The 9,920-nt window shown below is 45.3% G+C and overlaps 2 protein-coding genes across 3 annotated transcripts in view; one reads left to right on the top strand and one right to left on the bottom strand.

Moving 5' to 3' along the window:
• Positions 1 to 2,763: 2,763 nt before the first annotated feature.
• Positions 2,764 to 8,134, bottom strand: CHCHD7 (coiled-coil-helix-coiled-coil-helix domain containing 7). Its single transcript, XM_064706119.1, has 4 exons — positions 7,995 to 8,134; positions 5,209 to 5,286; positions 4,534 to 4,632; positions 2,764 to 3,776 (listed from the first exon to the last, which is right to left on the bottom strand). The coding sequence occupies exons 2-4, from the start codon at positions 5,260 to 5,262 to the stop codon at positions 3,675 to 3,677; spliced, it is 255 nt and encodes an 84-aa protein (XP_064562189.1). The 5' UTR covers positions 5,263 to 5,286; positions 7,995 to 8,134; the 3' UTR covers positions 2,764 to 3,674.
• A 240-nt stretch (positions 8,135 to 8,374) lies between these two features.
• Positions 8,375 to 9,920, top strand: part of PLAG1 (PLAG1 zinc finger) — a 47,586-nt gene continuing 46,040 nt past the window's right edge. For both annotated transcript variants that reach the window (XM_064703516.1, XM_064703517.1), the window contains exon 1: positions 8,375 to 8,544. The gene's annotated coding sequence lies outside the window, so the exon portion shown is untranslated. The remainder of the gene's footprint in view (positions 8,545 to 9,920) is intronic.

Here is a 9,920-nt window from a genome sequence, read left to right as displayed (position 1 = left end):
CTACCAAGGACCATATTCTAGGGCTTCTCAGGCTGCACAGAAATCCCCTATTTCCCAGCAATGATTTAGACTTCTGTCCTTCTTTTCTGTTTATAGTGTTGAGACAGGATCAATCTTTCCTTTCTATTGGATGAATTCTGCTACCTCTGTGGGAAGAGACCAAAAAAGCTTGAAAGAGCTAGTAGTGGGTGGAGTGTTCTGTTCTCAGTCTGTTGTGCAACAGCACCATCCAGCTGTCAAACAAAAAAATTATCAAACATGAATGCCACTATGCAGATTTGGTCCTTGTATCAAGCAAAATGAGTAATTACAAGTATTTAAAAAAAAAAACAAAACCAAAACCAAACCCACAGATCCCTTTCCCTGTTTCTTAATGAATTATATTGATCCACTTTGTTACACTTTCTGGGTTAACATACAAGAGTGTGCTTTAGGGAAATTAATAATGCAGCCCAGGTTTTGGTTTTTTTTGGTCACTAAGAGTGGCAGGCTGCAGCTTACCTCTGTTTCATGAAGTGTAGAATGTAAGCTCTCAGGTATGAGGAAAAGACCATTATCTTTGGCTCACAACCAAAGGTAGTTAATCACACTACAAAAATTAATGGAAAAATCTCAACTCGTAAGAGCCTATGTTTAAGCTATCACACTTTACCACTCGAGCTTCAGCAGTGAAAGCAAGAACAGCAACCTCAAGTGAGGGATAAAAATAATAAAAACTCATACTCAAGTAACAGATCACTCCTGAGAGACATTACGACATGAGGAAGAAAACGCCTTGCTCCCTCAAGATTTTTTATAAACTTGTGTTATTTAACAGTAAGGAATATACAATGGAAATAAATTACATTCCCTACAACAGATTACTGATTACCTGAATTAAATCAACAAGGTCACGGCTTAAATTGCTCTCAGTTCTACACTAAACTAATTTTTGTTGTAACATGCACAGGGAGCTTACCATGTACATCCACTGATCATCAGAAGTGTAATGTTAGACTGCTGTTCCTGCATTCCATTTGCCTTAGCCCATTCTGTGATCCCACATTCTGGCACTGACACCTGAAAACAGTAACGTATCTCCCTCGCTGATTTTTTGAAGACCAGTGCTAGTTCTTTACAAACACTTTACAAAGCAGCACAGGCCACCTAACAATGCCAAAAGATAGGCCAGTTATCCTTTAAAAGAAAACAACATTAGTGGAAGCTTCCTGAGCAAATATCGTCAGGGAAAAAAAACCAACAACAACAACTTATAAGTGCATTATAAGCACTGCTACATACTATACTTACAAGTATTTCTACATGCAAAGAAGACCTGAAGGGAAATCCTGGGATAAATGAGATAATGTTAAGGAACTTGAGCTTATGCAAAGAAGAATGGGCATACTCACCTCAAGAATAAGATTATGTTTTTCTTGCACATAAAATATACTGTAGATTTTAATATAAGCCCAGAATTTAAGAGCACAGCAACAGAAAAACAGCAAGCACTAGAATAGTAGTTAAAGCCATAGGAGCAAAGAACATGTCCCAAGATACAGCAGAGGTGGCAAATGACAAACCTGTGCCAAGTAGGAGAGAAGGTGCCCTTAGACACACCAAGGGAGGCAAAAAGCCAGAAAGGCAGCAAAGGCAGAAGAGTCTGAAGAGACACAGCCCTAAGGAAGAGAACAACAGCTCCCCAAAATCTGCAGATGAACAAGAAGATCAAAGAGAGGCATGGTTAATGAGGAAGTATTATGGCTAAGTTTAATGAAAGCAAGTTCTCTCACTATTAAAGAGAACAGAGAACACACAACCTTCAAAAGGAGCTCTATTAGAAAGTCACTGCAAGACTATACCATTAGATCAGAGATGAAAGAAAGGTACTAGAAAAAAAACTGCAATGAGAAGAGACCAAAATGTTAAAATCAGTCAAAAAAGAACTGGTGTCAAATGGGCAAAAAAAAAAAGTGGAAAGATTGGTATGTAGGAGGGTATTAAAAGATAGCAAGGATGTGGCAGCAAAGAGCAAGCCCTTGAAACTATATTCAGCTCCACACACAGGGGAACAAAAACAAACAATAATAATAACCTCCAAAACAAAAACAAAAAAAAAAAAACCACAAAAAACTCCCACCAAAAAACAACCAATCAAAGACAACAACAGCAACAAAAAACCCCAACTACAAAAAGAGGAAAATGTCAAAGTTTGCACTTTAGGTGAAGAGAAAGTAATTTGAAATAAAGAACCTTATGGTCTTGATGGAAGAAAGTACATTTTCCTTGCCAGGAACCGACAAGAGAAACTTGTGACATGTTTGAAGGCTGTACAGCTTTGCTCGGAGTACTGCATACTCGAAAGGCACAGAGTTACACACTCATTCCAACAGAGAGGGTAGGATCAATCAATTTCAAAACTCAGATGTAAACAGAGAGCAGAAAGGAAGAGCAAAAGCAGATTTTGTGGAATTGCTAGTCAGATCAAACAACAAGGAAATCACAGCAAGCAAAGAAATAGGCCTACAGTGGAAAGAAACAACACAAGCCAGACAGGAGAAACAGAAAGCCATGGAGTCTTTCCAAAAAGTCTAAATAGAGAGACAACACTTTTACACTATCCTTCATGAGGTCAGTCAGAGTTCTGCCAAGTTGATCCCAGTATGAACTAAAGGATTTCACATGGAACCTGAGCTCATGACAGTAGTTTTTCTGTTTTATCACGGGATACAAGCTTTTAAGCCAGGACACCAGAAGATAAAAGGTAAAAAACACTATTTCACCTAGACAGCAACATGTTTACATTTATTACTTGTTCAATTTAGCTAAAGAATCAACCTTATTTAAGATTAGAGTACCTGTTTAAACTGAGCTTTGTAATCTCATATGAGTAAGCATTTCCAAACCCCAGGTTTCAGCTGTCCAGAGTCTTAGATAGATGTGCTATAGTTAAACCTGCCATGTCACTCAGAGGATCTGTTTACATGTCTGCAAGTCCCCCCTGCCTGCCCGCCACCTAAGTATCTATTTACTATCCACAGAAATTACTATGCAGCTCAGATCTGAGGAGTTCAGTTTTATCTTCACCCATCTCTCTAACCTTCTAACTAGCACAGCTTGCAGATCTGACTTACTGCAAGCTTCTGCTGTCCCTGACAAGTGCAGTGGCAGACCCAATGACAAGCTTGTTTGACTTAGGATTTTAGTTCATGAACGGTCTTATTTAAACTGGGGACACAGAATGCAACATGTGAAAATAGTGATTTATCATTCATACATGGTAAATCCATACTATTGAGCTGAGTGCAAGAAACATGTTGCATGTACCAGTTTCTCAATCTGCTCCAGTCTTAGAATCACACTGCAATGCTCACCAACCCATCTTTTCAAACAGGCTTTCTTCAAGTCCCATTAATTTTATATTTAGCATTTCACAGCAAGGTAGTTTCTACTTCCAAAAGTTTCTATACAAGTGGCATTGAGACCCGTATCTTCCAATAAAAGAGGCCAGGTTCCTATGACAGGAAGTAGGAACAAACCCAGGAAATTCTATCCTAGAAAGCTCCCACATTTCAAAATTTAAGATCTTATTTTAATCCAACATATGGCAACTGTAAAATCCGGTTCATGAAATGGTAACTTGCTGCTGCCAAGTCTTCATACGTATTGAGACAACAGTCAATTGAGATTTCCAGTCAGTAGGGCTTCCCCATTGATTCCAAGATTTTCTTTCTTTCTTCTGCTGAGGGCATCTCTGGTTTCACACCACTTCTCTTCCTTTGCATCATAATGCCATGCTGAAAATAGAACAAAGTGACCATGAGAACAGATTTCCCTGAGCTCTGAATGAACAAGATTTTTAATAGAAAAATGCTTTATATATTAAGTCAGGTACTCTAAAAGCCTGATTAGCTGATAACTAAATGTACTAGTAGTTAGTTCAAGATATCTGATAGTTTACCTTGCTGCTTCAGAATAGAGTGCAATCAGTATTCCCATTACACTATGCCAGACCAATACACAATTGTCTATAAACAGGTTTTTTTTTTGTAGTTTGCACAAGTATTTAAAGGCTAAGCTAAAACCTCTTTACTTCAATGGCATAAGGAAACAGCAGAAAACAGTTTAACTGCACGTAGATCCTCATGGTATTTCTCTACCACCAAATAAGCTTTATATCAGGTTAAAGTAAGCATGATCCAAGGCGGTGAGAAACCAGATAACCTTACCTTGCCTCAGAATTTTTTTCACCGCATCAGTTTAAAAGAAATTATTACTAGAAATATGTGACTCAAGTTCTAAGGAAAACATCAGGTACTGCAAGAACACTGACTCACAATCTAAGAGAGTAAACCCAGAACAATCAAGTGAAGTACTTTGATGTGCATGTGCTTAAGTCTTACAGCAATGCATACTGGGCTGGTACTACCTGGGCTGGTAAGTTACCATAAAAACATTCTTAGCTGAGTTTGAAGGGTTCAGAAAGCAGGATGTCAGAAGTAACATATATAAAGCAAAGCAGGGAGTAAAATTTAGAAAGTTTACTGTGCTTACCCAGAATTTTCTGCAGTTTTTGTACTTCAAAAAGTAATCAGTACACATATCCTTGTTATAGTTGTTGTCATTCATACATTTTGTAGTGGCATCTGTTTCCTTTAATAGGGGAAAATATACTTCAGAGCTGAGGGAAGTTACTGTACTCAGTGTTTAAATATTTTAACAAGTCCCAGAATATCTATGAAGATAGGAGTGAGCTCTTCAGATGAAAGAACACTATCAAAGAGAGCAAAGTAACACCTATTACACAGGATCATCAGCACTTTCAAGCAGTGATTTAATTTGGAGATAATAGAGTACTGTCTGTACTCTTCAGACAGTAAGTGCAGAGGCCACAGAATATTTGTTTACAATGATGCTTGGTATAACTCACAAAAGACTTTTAAAAATAACCAAGCTTGTCTAACCAGGATTTCAGGCTCTAGTTTTAGGGACAGAAAATTTAAGAGACTGCCAGCAGTTGTATTACTCCTATTTATAGGGAATTAACTTGTTATTTCACACTTATTATAATGGAAGATTTTCAGCCCTCCCCACCTTCAGACTCTTAAGAAACTTTTAATGCAAAGTGCTAGAATGCCAGTGTTCTACCCACAAAACAGTCCCCTAGAAAGTGCATTATTTAACACTGAAATGTACAGACAGAAATCAATCTCAATTTGATCATCTTACCGCTAGACATGGATTTATATCATGATCTCTAAGCTTTTTTGCATGCCTGGACATTCTAGAAAGACACTCGTACCTTGGCTAGAAAGGAAAAATAAACAGGTTAAGTATCTACTTTTAACAGTAACTCAGGATTAAGTCTGAATTTCAGGATTTAATAAAGGCCTTCTAGCAACACACAGTTTTGTTATCTTAAAGAAAAAACTAAACAAAACCCAACCTTCTTTTGCAAGGTGTTGTTTCAAAAGCAGTAACAGCAAGACAACACCGGCAAGTTTAGCCCACCACAAAGACTGCTCACTCCCTGATAAATTCCTGCAGAGAATGGAGCCACTGCAGCAGCTCTCACACCAGCCTGTGTCTCATGGAGGAAGTGACCACGTGTAGGAGAAACAGCTCCATAGAAGCTGTTCACAGCCAACACACTGTAGACACTTCAATTAATAGTGTGTGGGAGGAATGTACAAGTAAACTTTTCCAGATTTGTCCCTACTCCTTAGCTGGATCACATCTGCATCGTCACTGAGCTTTCCCAGGTACAACAAGTGCCCACTATCTCCTGTGTTGCTACAGCAAATATTTCATAGAAAAAGAACTGGTTTCACCGCAAGGTGGGACCAGACCCACTTACACTGTGTATGAACGCTTGAATCACATTTCTTACCATTTAGTAGTTTGACACTGACTCTGAAGCTTGAGAGACACAGAGTTCAGTGCCAAGACTCTACACTGATCCAAGATGATGACATCAAGATGAACAGCAGACCCTCTTTCCCTTTACAGCTCCCTATACATTGCCTCCGGCACACATATGGCAATACAGGTATGTGTTCCAAACAAATACTGAATCTAACAAAAAATAAATTAATGTTGACCAGATGACTGCTTGAATCAATGCAATCAGAAACACAGACAGCAAATTCAAGTACTGCTAATGAAGGACACAATATTGTTTTTTACTTTCTCAAAAAAAAAAAAATCGGTGCTAATTCTTAACTTAGACCTGTTTCTGTGCACATTAGGGAATGATAAGTGCAAGTCTGCAGTAAAAATCCTGTTTTGCTTGATACCAGATTAGAAAAAAATTCAAATACTGCTCTTTGTAGCTCATAGAAAACCATGTTTTAGATGGGCTTTCTTCTTTGGGTAAGAGTAAACTATTCCCAGTTAACAAGCCTTAGGTTTTACAAGCTGTGCATGTATACCTTCCTGGTACCTGGAGTACTCTTTGCTTTCCACATGATCATCTTCTGCAAGTGGGCCTTTTAATTAACAACATTGGGGAAATACTTTCACTTCCTTTTGAGAACTATCCAGTGCTTAAGTTAATTTAACAATGCAGGCAAATTTTCTCCTTTGTGATGGGTGGAAGTGCATTTTTGATCAGGCACTTCCAACTCAAATGGAAACACAAGCATATACACTAGCATCATCACAGACTTAAGAAAGGAGGAGAGAAGGGAGAAGTAGGAAGCAAAAGCAGCATACCAGAATGCCTCACCTAACTCACCACAACAGATACAAGATTTTTAGCTGTTTGCATGTGTCTGGTTTATAACTCTGCACTTCATTGCTATTGCCGCCTAAGCAGACATGCCTCAAGGTGTATATTCTCACTCCGACTTCAGAGTTACTCTCCGAAAGAATACTTGGGAGTCATAGGATGGGCCGTCATAATCAGTGCTCCTTATACAAACTGCACTTGATGCTTTCAGTTTAATTACATTACCAGAGTCTGCAACCGCGCCCGTTCTAAGGAACAATGCACACAACCCATTAAACACCCACTTAACGAATAAGCAGTTCAGGTTCTAATGAAGATTCACAGCTCAGAGCAGGCAAATGCTTAAATATTCTTAGTACAACCCAAAAGGTCTGATAGCTCCAGTGCGTGTTGCTCTCTCTCCCTCTCCGAAGTACTTCAGACTTGAAACATTATCAGCTGGAAGGGCAGGCGGGTCACGCCGAAATGCGGCTGTGACTGAATGAGCAGTTGGGCAGGAAGCGAGCTTCCCCCTCCTCCCAGGTTCTGCACATGTACGGGCTTCCCTTCCTGCTTTCAGATCACAGGTCAGAGCCCAACCACAACCGAAGGCTTGTCTATGCCACAGCTCTTAATTATGCTTTAACACATTAACAGCTGTAAACCGTACCACAGAGAACCAGGGCTGCTGCTGGCACTCTGTAACCCTGGGGCTTTTTCAGTTCATAAACAATCAGGGCACTTCGCTACAGGCTCCCGCCCATTGAAAAGTCTTTGGTCTGCTTTAAATGCACACATATAGACACAAATTCGCTAATTATGCCGCAATGTAGACCAGCTCATTAAAACCCTGAACCCTGGAGCCAAGGCCGTACAAAAATTCCTATGGCACTTTGGGCTGTTACGGCGGCGGAGGCAGGAGGAGGCAGCCGGCGGTCCCTGACGCTCAGCACCGCGGAGCTGCCGCCTTGCCCAGCTCAGCTTCCCGGGGAAGGCCGGGAGCCGTCCAGGTGCGGAGGCGAGGCCGGCGCCCCCCGCCCGGTCCCTGCCTCCCGCCGGCGGCGGAGCGGCCGGAGGCGCCCGGCGACCCCTTCCCCCGCCCCGGCCCGTTCCCCGCGGCCGCTCCCGCCGCCTCCCCTCGGCACCACCTGCCGCCAGGGAGCGGTGCCCGGGCCGCGCCGCCGCCGGGCCCGAGCGGGGCTGCCCCGGCCCGCGGGCGGCGAAGGTCGAGCGAGACTTTTCTGCGCCGGCCGGGAAGGGCAAGCGGCGGGCGGGCACAGCGCGGGTCGCCGCCGGCGGCACTCACCTCCGTCCCCGGCCGTGTCCGCTGGAGCCCGGGGCGGGAGCGGGGCAGCCCGTCTCCAATTCGAAAGACGTCAGCGGCTCGGGCAGCGCGCTTAAGTACGGGCGCAGCCTACCCCGCTCCCGGCCCCGCGGCTCCCCCCGGCCCCGCGCCGCCGCCGCCCACGCCCCGGCGGCTCTGAGTGGCACGGCCGGGCCGCCAATGGCGGCGGCGCCGCGCCCGCCCCGGCCGTGAGCGGCGCCTCCTTCCACCAACGGGGCGGGCGGCGCGGGCCGCAGGCGCCGGCGGCGGGGCGCGGCCGCGGCCCTGACTGACTGGGGGAGGCGTCCAACCCGCGGTGCGTGTGGGCGGCGGGCGGTGTGGGCGCGGCGTGTGCGGCAGGCTGGGCTGCACCGCAGCGCATACACTACAATGGCTGCTGGAAAGACGGGAAAGCAAACAATTTCCAGGCCCGCCGCGTCCAGCCCGAAATATGGGGAAAAAATTACAGAAAAATCGGAGAACACTGTAAAGGGTGGAAACGGGGCGCAGAGGGGATGCTGAGGCTCCCGCGGTGAGTCTGCTGCGGGTTTGGGGGGCAGGCGCCGGGGTTTAGCAGGGAAATATCAGGGTTATTTAAATTATGAAGGGGGAGGAGGAGAAGGAGGGGGGAGAGGAGAGAGGAGCAGCGAGCAGTGAGGAAAAGTTTGTGTTAACCATCCCTCCCTTCCATCCCTCTCCCCCATCTCCCGCAGCCCCCCGCCGCCCCGCGTCGGACCCCCCCGGGGGGAAAAGCAGGGGAGGGGAGCCGAGGCGAGCGGTGCCCCCCCCCCACCCCCCTTCGGAGGGAGAAAGAGATGATTTTGAGAAAAACCTCTCTCAGGAGTTTCCTCCACTCCTCCCCTCCCTCCCCGCGGCGCTCTGCTGGTTCGCGAGGAGCGGGCGAGGCGGCGGGGCTGCCCGGGGGACGGCAGGAGGGCGCGGGGTGCCCGCCGCCGACCCCCGCGGCGGCCCGGGCCCGGGGCCGCGGGGCAGGGGCAGGGGCAGGAGCGGCGCGGCCGCCCCCTCCCCTCCTCGCCTCTCCGGAGCCTGTGCTGTGAATGCAGTGACAGCGGCGAGAGCGGCGAGAGAGGGAGCGGAAGACATTAGAGACCGCGGTGCCGAAAAATGAGGGAAAAAATTAATATAAATTCGCCCGCCGCCTCAAACCGGACAAATTTCGCACAGAAATTTCCCCCGTGGACCCGGCTATCCGTGGGGTGTCCCCCGGACCTGGCGGCTGCGTCTTTGGGGGGATCCGGAGTGACTTTGGGGCACTCGACCCCCCTTTCCCGTCGTTTTTTGGACAAAAGTTTTTTTTTTCGTAATAAAGAAACGAATTTGCCTGCTCTCCCCCTCCGAGTAGCCCAGGAGCTTTTCCCTTCCCCATCGGTGTGTGTTTAGAGAAAAGTGTGAACCCAAGTAAGTGCTGAGTCGTGTTGCATTGGGGAGGGGGGTTTGCTAACTGAAAGCAGGAGAGATCCGGAGAGAGAGAGAGAGAGAGCAGGGACAGCTTGTTGTCAGTATCATAAACAACCAAAATGGAGGGAGAACTGAGGCATATAACAAAATAAAAATCAGAAAAAAATGCCAAAAAATACCTAAAAATCGGGGCTGCTCCCCCTTTTCTTCCTCAAGGTAACAGTATGAAACCCGCGTCTTCCCGAGACCGTTTTAAGGTTTCAGGGAGCAAGGAGTTAATATTTATTATTTTTTTTTGTTGATGAATTCTTTGGAAAGGCAAAAGCCTCTTATAACTCGCCACCGACAATGAGAAAACGTGAAAATCCCTTTCAGGACAGAGAGGTAGGGGGAGATGATGGTGCAGAAAGTGTATAACTTGGGGGTAATGTGGAGTGATCCTAGATAAGATAAATGCTGGATGTGGTGCTTTATAACTTCCTTTTTTAA

This window comes from Zonotrichia leucophrys, chromosome 2 (genome assembly GCF_028769735.1).
Source record: "Zonotrichia leucophrys gambelii isolate GWCS_2022_RI chromosome 2, RI_Zleu_2.0, whole genome shotgun sequence".
Taxonomy (NCBI): domain Eukaryota; kingdom Metazoa; phylum Chordata; class Aves; order Passeriformes; family Passerellidae; genus Zonotrichia; species Zonotrichia leucophrys.
Note: the sequence above shows the minus strand (reverse complement) of the source record. Positions and strands in the feature narration are given on the sequence as shown.